Below are 24,291 nucleotides of genomic sequence, written 5' to 3'. Positions count from 1 at the left end.
CAAAATTAATCTCAATGTGTGGCTTTAGCCCCAAGCAAGGGATTTTTCTACTTTATCCTCCCCTGCCACCGAGAGAACACTGAATTCATTCACTAGCAACAAATGCAGTGTCCTGGAGGAAAGAGAAGACTGACAGGGAACTGAGTGCAAATGAGCTACACAAGTGCCGAATTTAAGTTTAGCAGCAACAACAACAAAAGGGAAATCTGTAATTACAGAAATCATAAGGACAGTTAATTTCTGCTATGGATTATTAATTTCACATACAGAGAACCCGTGAAACCCAAAGTGAAGTAGTTCATCAAAATTGTAACAACAGCCTTCAGCATTGGAAGCACCAGCTTTGGGATATAAACTCATGGGGGAAGTTAGAACCCATCCTTTCAATAGTTTTTTAGTAACTGAACAAGTTTGGACTGTTTCTAATATTCTCATTGTTGAACAATAGTGCTTATTCTTAGAATGACATGCTTATTTATTATATGTGAATTCTAATGCTTTATAATTGGTAGCAAAAAAATCTAGCTTTTCTGTAAAACTGTAGCAACTGTTCTGCTAAGAATAATCAAGCATTTATATCACTTTATTTTTGCTTGTATCCTGCCCACCTGAGAGATTAGTAAGTAGAAGCATTCATCTCAAAACGTAAATAATGTCTTAAGTTTACTCCATTATTCAAGCAATGTTTAGTGTAACTGTGTCATTTTCTTATAGTGATCCAGCTGCCAAAGCTCTCTGGGAGTCCTTCATGAACCTCAAACAAAAGGAAGCTGTGATGGAGGCCAGGAGACACCTTGTGGAGGCTGCAAGCAGAGAAAATTTACCTATTAAGATGAGCATGGGTGAGTAATGTGGCATAGTCTCCCTTACATAGTGATAATGTGAATGATGTCAGCTTCTCTTTTTCCACATAGCCCTCTTGGGCAAAACTCACCCATTCCTGGTTCATCCCCATTCTTGTCAACAGGTTTCAGGTGACTTTCATGATTACCATAGGTTCTTTCTGGTATATAAGTGAGAGACAATTGAAAAAAACAAAACCTGCTTTAAAAAGATTGAGAACCATGGAGAAGCATTGGAGTTCTAGGAGGGGGGTTTTAAAGGCAAGTAAATGGTTAACAATGCTACTTGTCTTTATTTTACAGAGCATGAGAATTTTTTTTCTAAAAAAGTTAGCAAGATTTGTGTCCTGAAAGCAGACATTCTAAATAGCAACTGGAAGTTGTGCAACTCTTGCATATGATGACATTATGTAGTAGTATTTACATTACATAGGTAATGAGGCTTATGTTAAGTAAGGCTGCCTGGCTCAGGGGAGTTTAAGCTGAAAACCATGTCTGGACACACTTTAAACCTCAATTTTTCAAAATATTAGAGAAACAGATTAAGACACAATGACTTTCAATAGCACTTTTAGAACATTGTTCTCATCATGTACTATACTCAATAAAATGTGGAAATTGGTATATTAGGCATATAAAAACTGGTATTGCCTCTATACAGCAGTAGTTTTTGAATTGTATATACTCTTAAGTCTACTTCTTGCTGAACTTTTCATCAAGAGAGAAAGGTCCTCATGGAATAAGAGTAACAGACTTTTATCTGTGACTCCAGAGTAAACTGCCAAGATATTGTAGAATTAGATGTACATGCAACTCATGAATTCTTTACTACTATTACATGTAAGATATTGTATGGTCTTTACAAATACCAAGAGCATGCATTTAATAGATTATTAATCAGAAATACTAGATTTCTGCAACAGTGATGTTGTAAGCTGTTTTAAAGAAATGGAAAAGGAGTAGCTCAGAAAAGACTATTACAAATTTGTCTGAAGGAGTGAAGGTTCAGTAAACAATAAAATCTTGTTTGAGTTTTTAATATGTGTGTAGTGACCATAATAATGTTAAGAAGTCCTGAATGTTTTTCTGTGACATACACTGTAAAAGCAATTATTATTAATGTTGAAATTCATCTTTGTTATAAAAGTAATTGCTTCTTGTCTTTAAGAGGTAATGATCCATCTGTGACCTTTGCTCCTTTGTGTGAATTAGATTAGCCACCCTTTCCTCTGTCTCCTTCCTGTGGTATCCAGTAAATGGCTTCAGTAACTTAGTTTTTAATCACAGTAGCTGACACTTACTGAATGTCTTGCATACATGGGCCTGATACAGTGCTATATGGAAACATTAGGAGTTGATGGTGAAACAAATTTCTGATGTTTTTGTTGTTGTTGAAATGTAGTATAAAGTAATAGTCAAGGAATTTTTTTCGTCTGTGGATTGTATATTTATCTGGCACTACAATTATAATCAGTTGTTAACTTTGTAGTTGAAATTCAAAGCGTGTAGTGAAGTTTGAGGCACTCTTGTAAATGATAAACAGGGATAAAATCAGAAACAAGGACAGAGGGGCACTACAGTCACCAAAATAAAACATTTGCTATTGAGCAGAAATGCAGAAAACCCTGAACTCACACCCAGATGTCCTATTGGGCAATGACACATATTTGTTAATGACTTCTTATACATCTTATACAGCATTTACTACTTTTTCACTGTGCTGCAGAACACCTTACTTCTCTGCAGGGAAACTGGAAATTGTGCTGTTTATCAATTGCTGCATTTACTGAGAAGCCAAAAATTGTAGTGGCCAGTTCTGGTCCTGATTGCTGTATTTTTTTGAAAGGCTCCTTCCACTGCAGCTGTGATATGAGGCAACTCTGGTTGGAGAGAAGGGAAATGCTTTCACTAGGCTTTGTGCTTAGACTTGAGTTGTGATTTTACCTCAGGTTCTGCCTGTATTGGAAGATCTTGGTGGATTGCACATTGTTTTTCTCAACACTTAGGGTACTTTCTGAGTTTTTTATGGCCTTTATATTTGAATGTCAGAGATTTTCTAGCATGAAAGTTTCCTCTTACTCTCTTTACTAAGACCAGCTGTGTCAGATGGTAAGAGTATTTTCCTTACTACTTCTTTTTTGCTTTTTTTTTTCCCTCCTGGAAATAAGGAGTGAATTACATTTGAAAGCAAAGCTTTGAATTCCATTTGGTGTAGCTGAGCCCTCCTGCAGTGGCCACCTGCCTGAAAAACTGCATCTCTTGTGACACTGGCAGCATGGGAGCCCTGTGCAATGATGGGAAACTCAATCCCATCCTGTTTCTGTATTTTCAGTGAAAGGAAAATAAGTTCTGTTGTTTTCTGGGCTTCGAAAGGCTATCCATTGCTCTGAGGTCTTCATGTGCTTTCCCATGTTTCCCCTGCAAGGGATGTGTGTGCCTGATGCCCAGCTTTCCTCTTTCTCTGCCTGGCTGCATGTGGCAGGAGCAGTGACAGTTCTGGGAGGACGTATAGCTCAACCTTTTGCTTTCTGATATCTTCTGAACGTCCTCCACCTCCTGAGAAGGAAGGAGAGTAGGAAAAGTGTAGAAGGGGACACATGTCTTCTCTCCAGCGCCTCCACCTGTAGACAGGCCAGGGAACTCCATCTTTTTCCATTGAGATCAGCAGGAAGAGAGGAGAGGAGATTTGATGAAGGAGAAAAAAGAGAAATAAAGGATACAACAATTATGGTTACATTTTTGGGCTGGGTAGATTGGAGCTCTGCTTTCAGGTGTTCTTGATTTGCATATTCGTTGTTTTAATTGTAGCAAGGGAAGCGGTAGTGGGGATGTCTGAAATATTTGTTTGTATGTAAATAGGTGTAGCTGTTCTTTTCTAGATGTCATTTAAATAAGGAGGCATTAAAATACTGCATGTCAATCTATACATACACACACTTCAAAAAACTCAAAAGCCAACAAACAACACTTCTTAAGAAACACATCAGCTCTGTTTTTCCTCTAAGGTATTTGCATTTGTGTGGTATGTGCCCAGATGAGTAAATACTGGTAAATACTTGCCAAAATCTAGTCAGGTGTCCTATTGTGTAGGTGTAAATGCATAGGTGTAAATTATTTTGGCATAATAAAAATCCTGGCATTTAATATGTATTTTATTTAAAGAATTAAATACCCTTTTGAAAAGCTCTTTGGAAGACAAGATTGTCTTACTAACTTTTGGGTAAGATTTATAGCACTATGTTAAATTTAAGTGAAACTGTAAATACTGGAAAGGGATTATTTCTGCCCACCCCTCAGTAAGTGACTGTAACAAAACTGCTGTGGAGCAGCAGAGAGATTGCTACTTTTTCCATTCCTGAATTTCCTGTTCCTGTTCTTCATAGGTCTGATGCATATCTTAATCATCCTCTGAGCATGGCCGACCCTGACTCTCTCCTTGAAAGCTTTACTATTAGCATAGTATTTAGCAGTGGTAAATAACTTTGCTACAAATGTTCTTTTGTGGCTTCAGCAACACCCTTACTCTTCTGTTTGAAAGGAGCACAGTAAGCCTTGACTGAGTCTGAATTCCTTTATTGTGTCTTTTTACTGGCATGGAGACTGATGGAACTCGAAGCACTGGTATAGTAACAGAAACAAAGTGCAGTGTGCTCTTACACAAGCCCTTGTTAGCAGGAGAAAAGCCATTTGGTTTCTTTCCTTTTGGATTGTACAAATACTGTTTTAAAAATCAAGCTCACTATAAAATTAGTGAAATCTTAGTCTTTGTGAAGTAAAAACAGAGTGCTGTAACTTTTCCAAGTGTGGGGTGATTTGCATGGGTTGAATTGAGCTCTTGTTTTTTAGAAATAGGAAGATAGACATTCTACTGCGACAATACAAAATAATATTTTGAGTTTAGAACAGTAGTTTAAAATGGATAGGATGAATACAGTAGATCAATACTTCATCTAAAAACATAAAGCATTTAAAATGTGCATTGTTTTTTTAATTGGACTGCAACAGGGTTTAACACGCTATTTGTTCTTTATGAGACCAGTATAAAAATATCCAATGCCATAAATTTCTGGAATAAATTTTAAGGATAAAAGCTACCAGCCAAGATAATGAACTAATAAGGTAGGTAAGTACATATATATATATCTTTCTAGATAAAACAAGTCTGATCTCAGGTATCTAAAATTCACCCTGACCAACCATTAGGACAATTTTATGATGGAGACAAGTAGTGAGACAACACTAGTCTGAGTTTGAGGTCCTTACAAGGGAGTAGAAGGAAGGTCATCATTGCAGAGCTTGTTGTGGTCTGTGGCATATTTGAATACATTCTGCAGTGTGTCTCTTGTTAAGTGATAGGTACCTGGATAACAGCTGTGTTTGGAGACACTGCAGCCCCTCATTTTGCAGAGAAGACATCATACTGTAGACTGATTCTTGGGATACTTATTACGTTTTACTGATGCCTGTTTACCTTGTCTCTAAATCCTTTGGGAGAGCAAGCAGCAGGATCAGTGAGGCAACAGCCAAAGTTCTCCTCCAAGCAGCCTCATGAAGTGAGTGGCTTCCTGTACCAACTCAACTGACTCAGGCCTGGCTTAGCCTGAAGTGTCCCAAATGTCTAATAGTGGGTCTCACAGTGCTCCTTCAAGGGCTCCCTGATCTTCTCAGGGCATTTTCCCAAGGAGAGGGAATGCTGCTCTTCTCAGATCTGAATTCCTTCCATTGTGCAGCCTGGACCCTGAGCATGCAGTTCTGAAGTTAAATTAGTCTGCTCTTTGTCTCTTTAAAAGTAACAGGACTCCTGCAGTGTGGGACTTTTCTAGCCAAGTGGATTTTTTTTTCCAGCCTATTGCAATAGTGAGTTCCTGATTTCTCCCTGTAGTGCAGCTAAAAAAGTAGTCTTGACCTGAAGCAAATGTTCCCAACCTCAGTGATGGTCAATATAGCAGATGTTTCATTGCATCATTCAACCCTGGAGGCAGGAAAGCTTTTTGCTTCTCAGTGTGCTAAATGTTTTTGAACACTTTGAAGTGTTTCTGTAAAATTTGAAATGTTCTTATTTGGGAGGCTTCTGTATAGGTGCCTTTGCATTCCCAGGAGAATGTACTTTGAATTTCGTGGGGGTAGGCTTTCTCTGGTAACTGTTGATGAAGGTAGTTTCTGAACAGTATTTACCACATCAAGAACTGTAGAAAGACATTGATATTATGGCTGTTTCACTTTGCCGTGTTATAACAGGCTTCAGGGCTTCAGCCAACTGAGGGTTAACTGAGGCTTCACCTAACTAACTAAATAGATCCCATCTTCTGATAGTCATCTAGATTTGCCAGTTTAGGACAGAAATATTCCAAGCTCCACATGTGCAGTGAGTATGTGCCTTCTGCTGTTTTTCTTAAACAACTAAACTTTTCACTTAATCTCCATATGTAACAGAAAAGATGACGGACACTCATTCCTGCCAACAAAGTTCTCTGTTTTTCAGGAGATATGACAAAGTAGCTGAGATGGAGAGATATTCATGAACAGAAGTTTGGTTTTCATCAGTAAGTGACACTGCATTAGCATGTAATGTTGTTTAGAAGCATCACCAGCCGTGGAGTCATTTTGGTACTAAGCATTATACTTCTTTCAAGATGGATGTTGTGTCTGTTCATTTTCTTTTTACTCTCACCTGCTGATACTCAGAGTAGAATCCTTGAGAATTTAAAATAGTTACTCAAAAGAAGTTACTCAAATAATTACTCAAAAGAAAAAACACCTCAAAGTACCTGGAACTATGTGAAGTGAGATGTTCATATGCATATTTTGGAATTTATCCATCCTCTTTTTTTCTGTCTAGCACATTTAGGTTCCTGTAGTGGAAAGAATCATGTGATTTGTATCAAGTATTTGTGCTCTTGGTGTGAATCTTGTGCAGGTTGAAGATTGAATTGAATTCTTACTGGGTTTGGGAACAGCTATTGGTGTGGAGGCAACTGTGTGGCAGAAGCTTGGTGGCAAAGAAGAAGAAAACACAGTGGCAGAAAGCTCATTTTGAGAGCATAGCTATTCATCCTTTCTTATCAAGTGCATGCCAGAGGAAGAATTACATGATGTAAAGTTGATTGAAAAGCTCTAGCAGGAATTTTACCCTTTTTGATAACTGCTTCCATCATAGCATAGAATGAGGGATATGAACAAATAGGGATGAACTGTAGAATAATCTTGGGTTGGAAGTGATCTCTGAAGTTCATGGAGTACAACTCCTACTCAATTCAAGGACAGCTTAAGAGTTAGACTAGGTATGTTGTACCTTGTTCAGCTGGATTTTGAATATTAATGTAGTGGGTTGAGTGTTGGCTACTAAATTCCACAGCCTGTCTGGCTACTCTGCACTGGAGAGAACCATTCCTGTGGAGAAAGTGATCTTTCTGTACAGTTCGGTTTTTCACATGCTGCAGTGTGTGACCATGGCTTCTTGAACTCTCACTCTGCACCTCCAAGATGTCTGATTCAGTCTTCCCTGTAATCACTCATCACATCCATGAAGACCATAACACCCCTCGCTGTTTTCATATTTTGAGATTAAGTAAATGCATCTCCCTTAGCCTTTACTTGTGCATCATTTTCTCTAGCCTAAATCATTGTAGTGACCCTTCTCTGAGCCTACTCTAGTGTGTCTTGTACTGTGGAGCCCAAAACTTAATATTCCAAATGCTGTCTCTCAAGAACTTAATGGAGATTTACAACCACTTCCCTCTGCCTGCCAGTTGCATTTGTGCTGATGCCACTTACTACATGATTGGCTTTAATTAGTGCAAGGGCATATGGCTGATTCATGTTCAACTGGACAGACACATTTAATCCTGAACTTCAAAGGACCTAGGTCAGTGATCCACTATTAGACTATTCTATGAGTTTAATAGTGAAGGAGCTCTCTGCCAGTGAAGCAGTATAGTGGATTTCATGAGGAAGAAGTAAAGTCTAAAATGAAAAAGGCAGCTGTAGGTACCTTGTTCTTACCCAGCTCTGTCAATCTTGTAGCTGCTCAGCTGATTCAGTCAATTATTCTTTCTGGTTTTGTTTTTTCTTCTTTTAACAACTTACCAATTTATTTTGTTTATCTTTTACCTTTCCTTGCTCCCCTCCCTCCTTTGCCTACTGAATTGTCTTTAAGTAGGTTATGTTCCTTTACGAATTGGGGAAAACACCACTTCACGTCTACCTGTTATTTGTTCACTGGTTTGTATTATCTTTAGTGGCAGAGTCTCAATTTGACCCTCAAAGTACAGGATTTTTTCTTCTGGGAAACATACACACTCAAATCCACCTGAGGTGAGAAGAGAGGAAGAAATGGATCTTGAACATCTCTGTCATTTATACATCCTGTCTGAAAAAAAATCCCAAATCCTCATCTGAGTTGTAGAGATGAAAAGAATGTTTCGGAATGTGCAATCTCACTGGCTTCTGCTACTGCAACAACAGCCACAACTTCTGAGAATGAGTTTGGAAGGGGTCCTGGGAGTTAAGTCCCTCCCTGTTTTTCAAGGAAGCATGTTATGTTTATAGAAGGAGACTGAGAGTGATTATATGAAGTGCACTCATTAAAAGAAAAAAAAAGTAAAGCAGAATAGGTAAGCAGAGATGTTTCAATCCAAAACGGCAACTACCCAGAATAGTATTGAAATTAAAAAAAATATTTGGGAGCATTCTGTAGCCTCTCTTTGCAAGAAGTTTATTTGGAGGCAAAATTTCTCCCTCCATATTTTAGGAAGGTATTCCCTGCAGGTAAATGGCTTTTAGGTGTCTAGGTGTTCTTGTTTAGCAGACCAAGTGTTCTTCAAATTTGTTTTGAGTGTTCTGGGTTGGTTTGAGTTAGGTTTTTTTTGTTTGATTGTTTAATGACTACTTGATTATAGGTTGTGTGAATTTACCTTAAAAAAGAAGTGTAATATTGGGAGTACTCATTCTTGATTTAACTTTAAAAGAAAAATTTCAACTCGTTCTGAAGTACCAAATACCACATTTTACCCTAAGGTCTTGTTGAATTTTTTTTTACTTTATTTCTAATTCCGTGACTTCATATTCTTGTAAAAATAACAGTTCTTAGGTTAAGTAAGTTTTTGAGGTATCAGTAAAGATATTTTTGTCTCAATTGTCTCTCATTGTTCTGTGAATAATGTATTACATGCTAAGTAGTTTCTTGTGGTGTAAGATGAGTAATGGTTTAAGCTCTAATAAAATTGTAAAGCCTGTCATATTTGTCTCATACCTCATCTACTTTGCACTTCACTGCTATGAAACAGTTAGCAGATGGAAGTGAAACACAGAGTCCTGTGCAGTCATGGGAAACAGAAAAATATGTTGATAATGTTTCCTTTGATTAAATTGTAGTTGGCACATTGCAGGACTATTTGGCAAACCTTAATGTTACTTTTAAGAAGGGAGTGGGGTGACATTAGTCTTTCTATGTGCCTGGATTTTTTTTTATAAAGTTTTATTTTTTTCATTATTTTTATATCAGCTTTTTTTTTTTTTTTAGAAAATAAACCAAAACACTGAAATATAAACATGGGGCCAAGTCTCCTTCCGTGTCTGGTTGTGTTTAGAATTGAAGATAATTTTTTAAAATTTAAAAGTAAACACAAGTGTTGCTCTTGCAGAATTTCTGTAAATATGTAATTTCATTATTTGTATTATTTCTTAATGTTATACTGCAAAGCTTATATAAACTTAAATATGAAGTCTTTTTTTCTCAATAAAAGTATAAGGGAAAGCCTGTGTTAATATGGTCTTTCTCTAGACAATTTCAGTAATGTTCACAGTGATTAGGAGTAAACATTGATGTGCAGATAAACATTTTTGAAGTTTTGAAACAAAGGCTTAATTTTTTGTAATGTTTAAATCAAGAGAAAATGATTTTGAGTTAAAGGCTTAAAAACTTAAATAATATTTACTTGCACATATACTGGCAACTGATATAGTTTTGAGAGATTTCTCAACAAAACTTTATTTTTTCATTTTCTGGAATCTGTAGGGATAACAAGTCTGTTTCTAATGTCTCTAAACAAACAACTTTTATACCAAACCAACCAAATTTTCCAGAAAAGGTTGAAATGCTTCTTCCGGTTTTTTGAGTACCTGTGGGTCAGTTCTGATAAAGCTAGATCAAAAGTCCTCCTCTGTAGAAATAAACTGATTAAAAAGAAAAGAAATATCTGTACACACAGACACATAATTTTTTAAAGTATCAGTTATGAATGCTGATTCAACTTCCTGAAAAGAAATAATTGTATTACCATCTTCTGTTCTCTGCTAAAATTTATTTGGTGGGGTTTTTTCAGATAAACACTAGAGTTTTTTTAATCACGAAGCTTTCTTTATTTTGTGCTGATATTGAATTTTATTGTATCATCTCAATCTTGAAAGTAAATATTTTGATTTTTGAATTTGAAGGCCACTCTACAGTAGGCTATCCATTTGTGATAATCAACACGTGGCTAAGAATACAGGAGCAGGTCCCTTAAGCCTCTTTGTATCTGGGTAAAAAATAGAATACTTCAAGTTCAGAAAATGAAATTCACTACAACTGCTGTTCTTTATATCTGTGGATATGCAAAATTGAAAATAAGATAGAACTTGCCGTAATGTGTGCTGTGATATCTTCATTTTGTAGGGTGCATCAGCTATAAAGACTGTACTTTACATCAAGGAAAAGCTGATGAGTGTGGATTGGGAGATGCTGATTCTGGCATGCAGTGGGAACACACAGCACCTGCACTTTGGTGGAACACTGTTATGGGTGTCAGCTCTAAGTAATGTACTTTGTGTGCCTGACAATCACAGAACGGACTTTAGAATTTGCTTATGTTAAAAAAAGAAGGGAGAACAAACTTATAGTGGCTGAAAGTGATGTGGAAGTAAAGGAGCAGAGTGTCACCGAGAAGAGCCTGTGCCAAAGGATTGAAACCAAAGATAAAATACGTGCTGGTGTGCTTGCAACGTCTGTAGGTGTAAAACTTGAGGTGGAAGATGGCAATTCAGTACAACTGTGTGGGTTGCCCAGTGCTTTTTTTTCCAAAGTGTGATTGGCTCTTCGTTCAGTCTGGTGGAGGATGACTCGTTTCACAAGAGACGTGGTGAATTACATATGTACATGCTCGTACATCATCATGTTTTCCATCCCTATTTAATTGCTTACCACCCAAAATGAATGTTAGGATATTCTCAGCTGCAGAAGTCTTCCAGAAATCATAAGAGAAATAATAAGTCCTGTGAAAAGCATACCAAAGAAGAACAATGATCTCCTTCTCTCTAGGGCAATGTGCTGAGTACACAATGAAGTGTTTCAGTGTCTGAGAACATATGTCGTAGGGCTAAATGAGGACATGCACAAGCCACCTGACATTCCTTTGGGAATGTTATTTTTAAGACAAACAAGTTGATTCATTTCTGTGAGAAGTTTAAAGTGTTCTGGAGATAATTCAATGAAATTCATAGATTTCAGTACTTTTGCAGTCACAGTGAATTATTGTTTCCAAGGGTTACTGGGTTTTAAGGGCTGGAGACTCTCTGGGAGTCAGCCTAGTATTCTGTATTTATTAACTTGGTGGAAGTGGTAAAAACTAAGTAATAAAATCCAACCCCTATGCATATTTGCCCAGGATTTTGAGGCGTATTTAGTAAACTCTGGTATGCCAGTATTAAATTACAAGTTTAATATTGATGACAACCCCTGGGAAGCTTAATGCTGGAAGATGAGATTTCACATGTTTATTCAAACTGTTCTTTTTTTTTTTAAATTTGCTTTATTATTTGGGAGGGCAATCAGAGAGTATTGTAGACACTGGCTAGAGATGGTAGTTACTTTTTTGTGCATACTGACTTAATCAGAAAAGGGAAAACTGAATGGTAGAATACACGAAGAAGGAAACAATAATTTGAAGAGCCAGAACATTTAAAAACAAAGGTCTGAAGGACAGAAAATAAAAAGAAATCAATTCCTGTTGAAACACCTAAACTATATATTTGTCAAAGCCTTCAGAATGTATTTGAAAACATGAAACTGTAGATGGTCTAGGAGTCATAATTCATAACTAGGATCATATTTAGACATCTGGATTTAGGTGCTTAGAACTGAAAATCTTGATGATTATGTTAGAGTGCTTAAGTTATATTTATCCGACCTAATTGATTAACTTTTATTTGTTTTAAGGTATGTAAAAGTATTTAAAAAGAATAGTCAACGGAACAGATATTTAAGCATGCCTTCCATTTTGTAATAAAAGATTAAGACTTATTAGGAAAGAAAGCTAAAACAGCATATGGCACTTATGTGAATATAATTGGTCTCTATAGGAACACTGTTAAAACAAGGATTTAGTGATACCATACACATCTAGTGATAGAGAATAAACTGCTTTTGGGATAACTAACTCAATGCTGCAGCTGATGGGACTAAAGCCAAGTTGGGTTAAATGCTCACATGGCAAGTGCTACTTGAGTAGTAAAGAGAGACCAGCTATATTTGTTCTGGGTATATGCCTCTATTGCAGAATTTGCTGAACATTAGCATAGTTGTCACTCTTGTCTGTGGCTCCATGAAAGCCACTGCAATACACACCTTCAGATGTGAGATGTGGCAGGCTATGCCTCCCTTAAGGTCTTGAGATGTACTAGAAAGCCTATGGCAGACAGGGAAGAGTGGTTGATCTCCACTTCCTGTGTTCTGCAGATGTTGTTAAGGTGGCAGGAGGAATGGGAGTCAGTAAGAGCTGGTCACAGCTCTTCCTTGATGGCACAGTGCTGTGGGGGCAGGCAGCAGGAGGCTGCCACTGCCTTGTGGCACATACTTTGGGGTGTACTTCAGGGACTGCTCAGACTCCCAAAGGGATTTATCCTAGCATTGCTCTACTGAGGACTTGCTGTTTGTATTCATATCTGTGACCATGGGGTTATCTGGGTATTGGTGTTTCTGCCACAAAAAAGGGAGCGGCCTGCAAGTGACCATAAACTCTAGAACAGATGAGCTCACATCTGTGGGAGATGAGCATGCACTGTTAGAAATAAGCCTGAGACATCTGCTTTCAGTCTGCTGTAAGGTTTAGAGCTATTCAGGTCCAGAGCCTTATTCTGGAGAAGCCAGCCAAACAACATCTCATACTGGCCTACTTTCCTTCTCTCCAAAGAACTAGGGATTAGCTGATGTTCTTATTTTCTTTATTAACAGTGTAAGGGCTGGATGACTTTTGAAGTAAGCCACACAAAAGTTGAGATTAAATTATTTTCCTGGCTCTTGTTGTTAAAGATTGTTATTGAAGCTTCCCAGTAATACAAAAGAATTTTGAGTTAATAACAACATCTGGAAATTACACTAACAAGGAGATGTAAGGGGCATCATCTGTCTTGCTAAATTGCTCTCACTCAGTTTGTCAAATATCCAGCTCCTTTAGCAGCACAGTTGCCCAGTTGGCTTTGTGGAGTACAGGCGCTTTCTACATTCCTCACAAGTATTCAGCATTGCTACTGGGAGAGATAGGTCTATGTTGCTTAGACTGTGGACAAGGAAAACAATTTATCTGGATTTCTTCAGCCCTCTACTGACTTGAAAAATCTCATCTGTGAACATAAGTGTGCCAAGATTGTTTCTTATTCTTGTTCTTTCAAGTGGAAAATGGACCTCAGCAAACGGATTCCAGCCAGTGAAGCTCTGTGTTCTTGCACAAAACTGATCAAAGTTAAAAGCTGTGTATATTTGGCGGTTCCTGCAGTCTTGGAAGAGCATTCACTGATATACTCAGTTGGTCGCTGTACTTTCCTCTTTACTTGTTTCCTTGTCCCTATGGAGATAATTAACTAAGTGTTATATGAAAAAAAATAAGGCCTGGATGTTTGGAACAGTGCATTGATAATTCTGGCCTTTGCTCTTTAGACACCTTATTCATCCATAAATTTTTACGGGATGCATAAGCGCTTTTGGATTCTGAATTTAAAAAAAATACTTCTACCAGTAAATGTATCTTGAAAAATAATTATATTCTTGAAGCAATGCCTGCATTGCACTACATAGACTGCAGCATTAATTTCAAATGGAAAAAAGTAATACTGGTAAATTGTGTTTTAATGTCTGCAAATGTGGTTTCTCCAGTTGACTTTTTGTTTAACTGTTAAGGTGAAAGTCTTTCTGTTCCACTCAGTCTACTCTTACTACTCAAACTCAGATTTTTGACAGACCTTTAATATCAGTTGCTGGTAAGTTCTGCCACAGTATGTCTGTTTTGAGTGATCTGCTTTGCCAGTAACACAAATACTTCCTCCCTTCAGACTAATTGTGCATGTCATCATTTGTACATGTATTATGAACTGTGTATATTTGTATGGTAAAACATTGCAAATGTTGATATTCAGTGCTGCTATTTTCATATTTAGCAACAAATTATTTATTCAATTAATTATTAAAACAACAGACCAAAACCTAGCAACACCTTCTGTAATAGAAAAGTAGGCAAAATTGATCTGCAGTTCTTTTGGGATCTGCTCTAAATTCTAGAAAGTTGGAGGTGGAATTCAACCAATATGTTGACAAATTAATTATCATAGGAATAAAGGATTGAAGGGGACCCATTTGTATTGAATTAAGTCTTGTGAACATTTATGCAGCTGCTCATTAGATACTCATCGAACCTCACCTTAGAACAAGTTACATTTGTTGGCCTCCAATCTTGTCTTCACTTCTGGAAGACTGATTGATACAGTGATGTTTCTTAATGTCTTGTGTGAATATATTCATGTATTATTTATTCCTATTGGTTGTAGGACCAGTGTTGAACTTTCATGTAAATATTTTTTATGCATTCAAAGAGACCTCATTTTTTTTCCAGCTGGTGCAGGGAGCCTGTATAAGCCAGACATTTCTGTCTTGCTTTCCTAACTTTAGTTCTCCATCATCCTAATTGTTATGGTAACCTCTCTGTGCATACATCACAGTTTTGAGTTAAACTTTCAGGAATGAGAGTGATTTGAGCTGCACAGAGTGCTCCTGGAGAGAAAGGCTTTGTATTGAGGCATTTCTATGGCCCAGTTTTTAGTACAACTGTATCATTTAAAGGAATTATACCTGCTCTTTTACAATGAAGAAGCCTAGACGTTATTTCTCCTTCTGTCATTTCCAGGTTTTAACTCCACATTTACAGCTCTTACCTTGGCGTGAAAATGCATCATTTTTATACTGTTACATTTCATCCCACTTACATTTTTCCAATACTCAAAGCAATCCAGCTCTGCCAGCTGCTCTTTCTCAATATTAATGGTGTTCCACAAGCTTCTGACAGCACCTGTTTTGGCACCATTTATTACCAAAATTTGTACTATAGATATCTACAAGCACACAGAAGAACACTCTTATTTTACCTTTCCTTTTTATATCCTAGTACTTCTCTATTGCATATTACCTGCCATCTGTTTTTGGGTGTTTCTTAGGTATCTTACAATTCTTGTAATCTTAGTCTTTTCCCACTCAAATATGGTTATGGCACAATTAATGCTATGTTAAATCCATGTGCATTGTAATGAATTCATTAATTGGTTGCATATCAGTTTGACACAATGTTCTTTGATAAATGTTCTTTGCATTTTATCCCATTTTTAGGTGTGATGTAAGATATTTTTTTCTTGGGCATTTGTCCTGAAGCTTTTCACACTCTTGACATCAGCTAAATAAGGTAGCTAATTTCACCATTTCTTTGACGTAAATGTAAGTTTTGTCTTTTTCTAGGCTAATCTCTGTTATATCTCACCTTTTATCTTCCATTTATCAGAGTACTAAAACACAGGGTTGCTTCATCACACTGACGCTCAGTGTTTCTTGGATGGGACAGGTCCCTCAGTAGTGAGATTGGTCACTAGTCTGTCATGTTTCTGTAATATCCAGTCTCATTCCCTACACTACTATTTCATTCTGTTTCCCAAGATTATTTCTTTAGTGCACAAATATGTTAATTGTGCTAAACTAGCCATTCATTGTTTTTTAGCTGAATTAGAACCCACTCATCATCAGTCTGTTTTTCTTCCCTGCTCCCCATCCTCCTATATTCTGTTAACTTTTGGGTTTCACTGTGATACTTCCCAGTGACTACCTACTGATTTTATCCTCTCTTTTATACTTGTGAAGAGGCATGAGGCTTCAAAGTGTTGGGATGATTTGTGTTGTTATTGTTGTTGAGGTTTGTAGTTGTTTTTATGTGTATGTGTGGTTGGTATTTATTTTGTTTTAATACTGCTTTCAGTAGATGTTGTTTTTTCAAGTCCTGTGTTGGAATTTAGTGTAATTGACAGAGTTTAGGACAAATGTACCTATTTCACACATTCTGCTTAATAACTGTTAATGGCAAAGGTTATTTCTTAGACAATATGGAATTCCTGGCATTTATGCAAAAAAATTATCAGTATTTTTAAATCCCCTAACAGTGGTTGAAGTCAAGCTTTTCCTTTCCACATGCAGGAATTTAAAAATTATCAAGTGCTTTGTCAACATAATGTATTTCTCACAAGTCAGGCTTTGATGCTCACACAGACTTCTGACTATGCATGAATCTATAGAGTTTGGAGCAGTGTATGACTGTGATGGGGCAGGAAGAAGAGAGCAGGACAAAATGCTTGCACTAAAGTCTTCTTGCCAGTAGTTGCCATGTTCTGCTTGTGAACCTCAAAATACGTTTTAAGAGAACAAAATGGCAGTTGAGTCATGATGTGGTTGAAATAGATCTCTTGATTTCTTAGGACCTATCTGCCACACTGCAATGAAACTACTTGAAACAACAGAGGGACTTTAAAAATCCAAAAGGCTGGTAGGGTTGAAATTAGATTAACGTTAGTCTGTTGTGCTGATATCTCCCTCTGTGAGCAAGCAGCAGGGAAGATGATGAGGATTTAGCCTCAGGAAAAGTCATTTAATTGCTGATTACCACCAATTACTTTCCCAAATTCCTTTCCTCAGCTACTGGAATAGTAGAATACTGGAACTATATTTATCAGCCAGCTGTCCAGGGAGATTGCTGTGTAGAAGTTGGCTGGAAGTCTCAAACCCAGGATATGAGTGGTTCTATGGGTATTGTAAATATCACAGATGAGATTCTGCACTCCTTAATGCCAGTATAAGTTTTGTTAATGACTTGTAAGGTCAAGATTTTCCTTGTACTTACATATGTGTTGGACTTTCTTTTGGTGGTATTCTGAGGGTGGGAAAGAATTTGATTGTTTATCTACAATGGTGCTGAATGGATCTCAAACTGATCCAGTGCTGCATCTGGATTCACTTTCACAGGGAACAATGTGGAACAAAACTTTTTTTTTTTTTTTTTTTTAATTGAAATCAGAAGTCTTGAAAGCTCTCCTATTTTTCTGCATCGTATGAGGGAAGGGTTGGCAACTGCATGTTTTCTCAATTGAAGCAAGTTATCAGATTTTGAATATGCTACAATATATCAGAACTGCTCTGGGTAATAATGCAGTCATTATCAAAGGTATGCTGCAAGGCATCATGGACTGACATTTTCAAATCACCGTGTAAATCTGCCTGACACAGCTTTAAAAGAAATAAAACAAGACTGAAAGCTCCAGTGTTTAGTCTAAAAACACACATGGCCGTGGTTGCTGTTTTAGCCTATGTGGGCTAACTGTGGAAGCCTTTTGTCAGCCCTCTGGCCTGAGTGGTGTCAGCTTGATTTGTGTGTTAATTTGCTGACTTTTCGGTTTGATGCTTTCCATTAAAATTCACATAAAGAGCCTGTGTGTTTTCGCTTTATTTAGCAGCTTTTTCAAATCTAAATGCTCTTCCAAAGACCGCCCTTGGTATCACTGAAACTAAGAGGAAGACTTTTCAACTGTTGGAATAATTTATTTGCCATTTATATGATACTGAAGGGATGAAGGCAGATGGGGGTCCTTATTAAGTGATGATATAACCAAACACAGAGAAGAAACACAGTGGCAGTTTTACAAGGTTTTTCCTTTATGGGAAAATTCTGACTGAAATGATCAGTGTTGTAAGCTGTGAATCACTTAGCATCAGGACACCCTCATGTCTTTCTGGCACCAAAGATTGTCCTATTTAAGTTAAAGTATCTTCCTCACTCTGTCTTATATATCCCTGCTTTTTAGGTCTCGTTTGCTTGAGGAAGATGACTTGTTACTGGCAGAGGCTTCCAGGAAGCCCTGGACTGAGTTGCAATCCAGACTTGCACCTAGGATGGTGTTTTGACACCATTTTTGCCTATCTGTTGATGTCATGTGTAATTGCCTGTGATGATTTTCTTGGGATAGATGAGCTGCCTTCCTTCCTGAAAGAGATTCCTTCCAAAATATAAATTGCTTGAGCAGTTCAGCTGGCATTTTATTATTGGATGGAACAACAGCTAATCCTGTAGTGTTCATCTGGCCCAAATGGTGCCCCTCATGCTCTTTAATAAGGAGAGATCTGCAGGACCATGTATGGGCGCTGGGGTGTTTATTTTCAAACAGCTGGTGAAATCATGCTGTGGTTACTGCATGTCAGAAACTTAACAGTCACACCTTGGAAGTGTCCCTACCGAGAACAGCTCCAGAAGTCAGTTCCTTGCATCACTAATGTTTTATCTATTTCTTGAGTCAACACTAATCAAAAAATGCACCCTCAGGAAGTGGTGAGAAGATCTGAGTTTGCTGTAAGGTAAAAGGCTCACAAATTCCCTAGTGAAAAACAGAAAGATTGTTTAGAAGTAGTCATCAAATATTATTACCCTAGCTGAAATGAATGTCCCTCTTTGTCTGAAAACAAAAGTTTTACCCTGTCACCATCTGTTGTGCATTGTTACAAACCTGCCATATTACATACCTCGAGGCATAATTCATGGATGACATAAGTCTTTGTGTTGACCTGTTGCTGCAGCTGAAGCTCCCAGTGATTGCAGCAAAGCTGAGATCAGGCCCATAGTGGAGAGGCCTCTAAAGTTCTCTAGAACCTTTTCACTATAATTTTAAAAATTTTGGTTTGCATTTGTCAACACTGAATGCTGTGTCCTTTTTCCTTTCTACAGGCAGAGTCACCCCAGAACAGCTCAGCTCATACATTCAGCTTTTCAGAAACAATCTTAAAGCTTTGGAGAACCACTGTGGTCTTCTACAGCTTGTGCTGGCCACGGTCCAGACTTTGAAACACCCCCAGACTTCCAAATGGGACAATTTCCTTGCCTTTGAGAGATTACTTCTGCAGGTACACATTATGTTTTGATTTTCCATTGTATTTTGTAGCTTGTATTTGTTTATGAAGAAGTGTGCTGGGATGTCTTGCTAAAGAGCTGTTCAAGGAATGGGAACCTACATAGTCATTCTTTTTTAGTTGTGTCTAAGAAATTTTATAAACAAGAGAGTAGGCATTAAAGATGAAACATGTAAGTAATCTGAATTGGGTGGCAATTTTGCATTTATATGAAGTTTCAAGAAGATATAACTTCTGGCATTGTGTAGGATTGCTGTTGTTATTATTATTATTAATTATTATTATCTTCTTGAGGTAACATACTGAAGCAAATGCAGAGAGGAGTTTGTTACTCTGTAAGTGTAAAACTTGTGTAATGTTCTGAGTAGATGAAAGAATAGTTGGAAATTCCATGCACCAAGAGAGTGAGGTTTCTCTTGTTCACAACTGTCATCTACCCTCAGTTTTTCCCACCACCACATTCTTTATGGCATCCTGTTTGTGACCACAGTATTATTTACATACTATTTTCTATCACATTTGGATTTCTCTCAGGAAATTTAGATTTAGTGGTATATTGAACTCTATCCTACTAACCTTTGGAGATGTACCAAACAAAGGAAGAGCTTTTTCTAAGAACCCAGTAAAGCTAATTTCTGCTGAAGTTCACAGAAAGCTCAAAACTTTTCTTCCTGTACTGTCCATTCTGCCATTTTATTGTTTTAACCATCTTCTGAAACCCTCGCAAGAGACTTGTCTTGATGAGCGAACTCCTAATGAAGTTAGAGTCAGCCTTAAATGAGTGAAAACCAGACACCTCTGTAAAAATCAGGTGTCTAGAACAACCAACCAATTTGATTTTCTCCACGATCTCTGGCAGCAGGGTACTGTCCCTGGTCCTTCAAGAAGAATATGCCCACACTTCATAGCTTTGTAGTCAATGACTTTCTGCAATGTTTGGAGAGCACAAAACTGCTAAACTTAGATAGTAGCAAGCTCTTGTCTAAATTAATTTTCAAAACTATTGTCTCTTGGTAAGACTGAAATATTTTGAGTATCATAGGCAACTTTCTCTATTAAAAAAAACCAAAAACACACCTCAAGTAAAAATTCAATCCAGCCATTCTTAGTTTTCTAAGTTTTCTTTCATCTCTTTAGTTTTTCTGCAGAGGATGGGACTGACAGCCCATAGTCCCCTTCTCTCTCCCACAGTGAGTCATGTCACATAGTTCTCAGAGGCTGGCTAAGTTCCATCTTAAAACCAGTGCAGCTTTAGAATTAAAATAAAGCTGCAAGCTCAGCATTGTTTTCACAACAACAGACAGCTGCCTGTATAAAAGTCATGCAGTAAATCAGCAGGGAGTGGGAAAACAGAGGTAAGGAACAATTAAACTATATATTTCATAAAAAAGAAATGTTTAACAAGCACTCTCATAATCGTAGGTGGCTTTGGATTATACCCTCTTGTCTTCCACCCATCATATTAAAGTAAACTGTGTTAGCCAAAGCAAACTTTCTAGGCTAACATTTGTAACTGTTCCTTAAGCACATACTTATTTTCAGTAGTTCAAACACTTATTTTGAATTACATAGACTCTATTTTGAAGACAAAATCTGACATGGATTGTCTGCTTCTGAGCACATGGCCTGTCTTTGAGCCTCTGCTGACAGGGATTTGTAGAGAGAACAAAGTGTTGAGACCCAGACGACATTAGAGATATTTTTATTTAAAAAAAATCAATCAGGACATTACTTTGTGAATGGTTGGTACATAGCACACTGCACTAAATTTGATGCTGTGATAGTTTATTTCATCAGTACTACCGAGAAATTCTTTAGCATATTTGTTCTATTTCATATAGTTTAAAATAATAAATCTTAAAGAATCCTCAATAAAAGGTACTTGTTTCAACATGAAAGTAGTATTGTTTCTATTGCATATTGGAACAACATGGAAGACAACTGTTTGTAAAAGATCTACTGGGACTAATATTGTTAGACTCTGACAATGTAGAAGTTCTAGATTTTCTGCTGATGGATGCATGTCAGACTCCAGCTGATGCTAAAGGAGATAACCTAGTAATAACAGTTGATGTTACAATCTCAGATTTCCCAAAAAAATAAATCTGCACAGTGTTGGAATTTCTGTCATTACTGGATCTCTCTGATGGCTCTCATGATTCTCTGCTCAGTCTATTTCATGCTTTTCAGAAAAAAGCACGTTGTTGATAAGAAACCTTTGGTCTAGCTACTACACTGAATAACCCTTTCTATTTTTCTCTCTACTCCTTGATTTACCCTTTTTGATTGCAAGTACTCTGTTCAAAAAAATGGCCTGCTAGAGGTCAAAACAGCCCATTTCTACTATTCTGTCATAACTAAAATCTCTACATTTTTCAGACCTATTTTGGCTCATTAAATTTTTTACATCTGCATCAAGGAAGTTTGATTTTGACTGAAGGTCTGCTAAAAGTGCAGCTGCATACTTAGCACAGTGTTGTTCTCTCCTTATCTGAGATGGACAAATAGTTTGAGAGTGAAATTAGATTTCCGTGGAATCATGATGTTGACCTCAAAGGAAAGAGGATCATGATCTAAGAGTGATCTAATGCATCAAAATGATTCATTTTGTCAATCACAAGTTTTCTCTATGTTCTACTACTCTACCTCTGCACATGATAGAGCTTTCACTACTGAGGAGTGTGAAATGCTGTGTGAATTGAAACAGTTTGTCCTATTTACCAAGGAGATATCCTACCCCATTGCATTTTTCTTCTCTTGAGATCCTCTTTCTATCTTTTCTCATTCTGACCATCCATAAAACTGATAGATGAGAAAGGGAACACAGACTAAATGCTGCACCTCATAGCCTGTAACTGCCCAGTGTTCCCCATGTGACTGCCTTGTTTTCCTGGAAGTGAAGATTTAATATTTAGGGAGGTAACAAAGTAAGTGTGTTGCCACTCAATACTTTTTAGCTATATTCCTTGTTCCTCTAAAACTTATGTATTTATTGCAGGTTTTTTAAGCAGTATGGGCCTATGAAATACAAAAGCACAAGAGAAGCTCTCTCCAGGGTAAACAAAATCTGACACTGTGAGAGAAAAAAAAACTTTTGCTGTTTTTAACATATACTGCTCATATATTTACTGAGCAGGGATTTCTGCCTCCAAATTCAGTTTAAAAGTACCCAGCAGATAGTGTGAATGGGACCATAATGTGCCCGAAGGGAAAGTGCTGTTCCTCTTTGAACACTGCTCTAAAATTGCTGAGGTTCGGTGCTACCTCTTAGAATTGGCTGAATCCTTCTGGCATAACTTATTTCAAGATTTAAGAGTAAAGTGCTCGTCATGCTGAGTAGAAGTCTATTTTATTAATACCCCTACCATTTAAATTCTAAGAATAGGGTTTTTTTCAGTGACTCTTCCCAAAAGAGGAGGCTATCTTTCTTCTTTAGGATGAGAACATTCTCTCTTTTTTAAGAAGTCTGGAGTAAACTTTCTTCTAAAACTGCAAACGTACCACCATATAAAACCAGAATAGCTGGATTGACAAAAATAAGGATATCTGGAAGATTTTTAAATTAATTGTTATTATAGTGTTGGAGAGGGAAATCTTGCTTCTTGAGATATTTTGTGCCACCAAGTTTTTGCGCCTGCTGTCCAACAGTTCACAATTTCCTGGGAAATTAGACAGCTTCAGCATTGACCTAAAAACCATGATGCTACCATTGGATGTCAGAACTGTCAACGTTTTATTTTGTGATGCTGATTAATGTCCCATAATCTCAAGAGTAATGTGAATTAAATTCATAGTAAATAATACTATAAAAACCCACAAAACCAACAAATTCACAAAATCAATCCATAACCAAAAATCGTTAACACATTCACAGTTTCATCCTATTAATCAGTGGATATAATTACCTTTATGGCACCTATCTGACTAAAAATCCTTTCAGCTACCATAAAAAAGAGAACACTAATATTTTAGCAAAAGCAACTGGAATTTTTAGTCACTTCTGGTAGTAATATAAGTAGGTCAAGTATTCTGGTGGTGGAAGCTGTATACCTACACTTAGTTGAAGAGCTCTTGACAATATAGTATTTTTGTCTTTAAAATACCAAGTACTAATTAGTACTAATTGGGTGCTGTAAAATTTGTCAGAATACAGATTTGATTGTTGTCCTTGGTGTCTTGAGATACAGAAAGCATAAACATGTTTTTAAGGAAACAGAGACATAATGCCAGATGTCATTCCAATGTTCTTATTTTCCTTTTGGCAGAAAGTGGTTATGAGCTTAATCAATGACATCATTCTTTCTCTTATGAATATTAGTTTTCAAACTTGCAAAAGTAAAAGAAGTGGAAAAATTGCAGTACTGCTGAGTATTTTATATTGTAGTTAATGTTTCAGTAGCAAGATCTAATAGCTAGGGTGTTAGTAACCATGTCATCCTGTGCTGTGATTTTTTACCATTTTTGCAAATGTAAGGTACATGACTCATTACTTAATCAAGGGTGACATTATTATTTATTTGCTCATAATAGGTTGGGCGTTCCTCACATATGCATGCCTGCACAGAATCATTTGCCAATAAATTTGGAAACTCTTAAAACAGCTTACAAATTTACCCTGCCTATAACTCAATGTAGTTTTCAGACAAATCAACTTTTCTAGAGGATACAGTAGTTACTAGGTAACATTTATTGACTCTAAACCGGTGTAAACCAAGAATTCAAGCATGGGCTTTGGTCTGCTGAAGTAAGCAGTTTAATAGAAAGAAGTGAGAAAATAGAAAAGCTTTTGGAGTACTTCCTCTTGCTCTGCTAGAATAATTCATAGGTCAGCTGTTGAGAGACCTTCTGCATAGACTAGATTAAGATCAGTGACATTCCTTGTTGTTATTATTTATGTTGCTTAATCTGTGTGTAATTTATAATTACGTAGCTCAGCTCAGTGCAATAAATTATCTTTTCCGTGGCCTACAATGTTGATCAGTTAATCTCTTCAGAAACGATATTGTAGCAGTATTTTGAAAGAAGACCTGTAGTGTTAGCTACCCACAATTAGAGATTTTACATGAAATAAAAATAAATCTTGAAATTAGCTCAGTCACTTATCAACATAAAGCTACATATGGAATGAATTGTCTTGGTGGGAGTCTTGCATGATACCATGGTGATTACAAAGGTCATCCTCTGGAATTTGGTATCTTTTAGATGAGATTGCAGTTT

At 37.0% G+C, this 24,291-nt stretch overlaps 1 protein-coding gene across 1 annotated transcript in view; it reads left to right on the top strand.

The window, feature by feature from the left end:
• The window catches only part of SCFD2 (sec1 family domain containing 2), a 189,267-nt gene that overhangs the window by 29,717 nt on the left and 135,259 nt on the right, over positions 1-24,291 (top strand). Inside the window, exons 3-4 of the mRNA XM_014873410.2 lie at positions 715-842; positions 18,893-19,068. Of these exons, the coding sequence (XP_014728896.2) occupies positions 715-842; positions 18,893-19,068 (304 nt within the window). The remainder of the gene's footprint in view (positions 1-714; positions 843-18,892; positions 19,069-24,291) is intronic.

This window comes from Sturnus vulgaris, chromosome 4, assembly GCF_052056855.1.
Source record: "Sturnus vulgaris isolate bStuVul1 chromosome 4, bStuVul1.hap1, whole genome shotgun sequence".
NCBI lineage: Eukaryota > Metazoa > Chordata > Aves > Passeriformes > Sturnidae > Sturnus > Sturnus vulgaris.
This window is presented reverse-complemented; position numbering and strand designations above follow the sequence as displayed.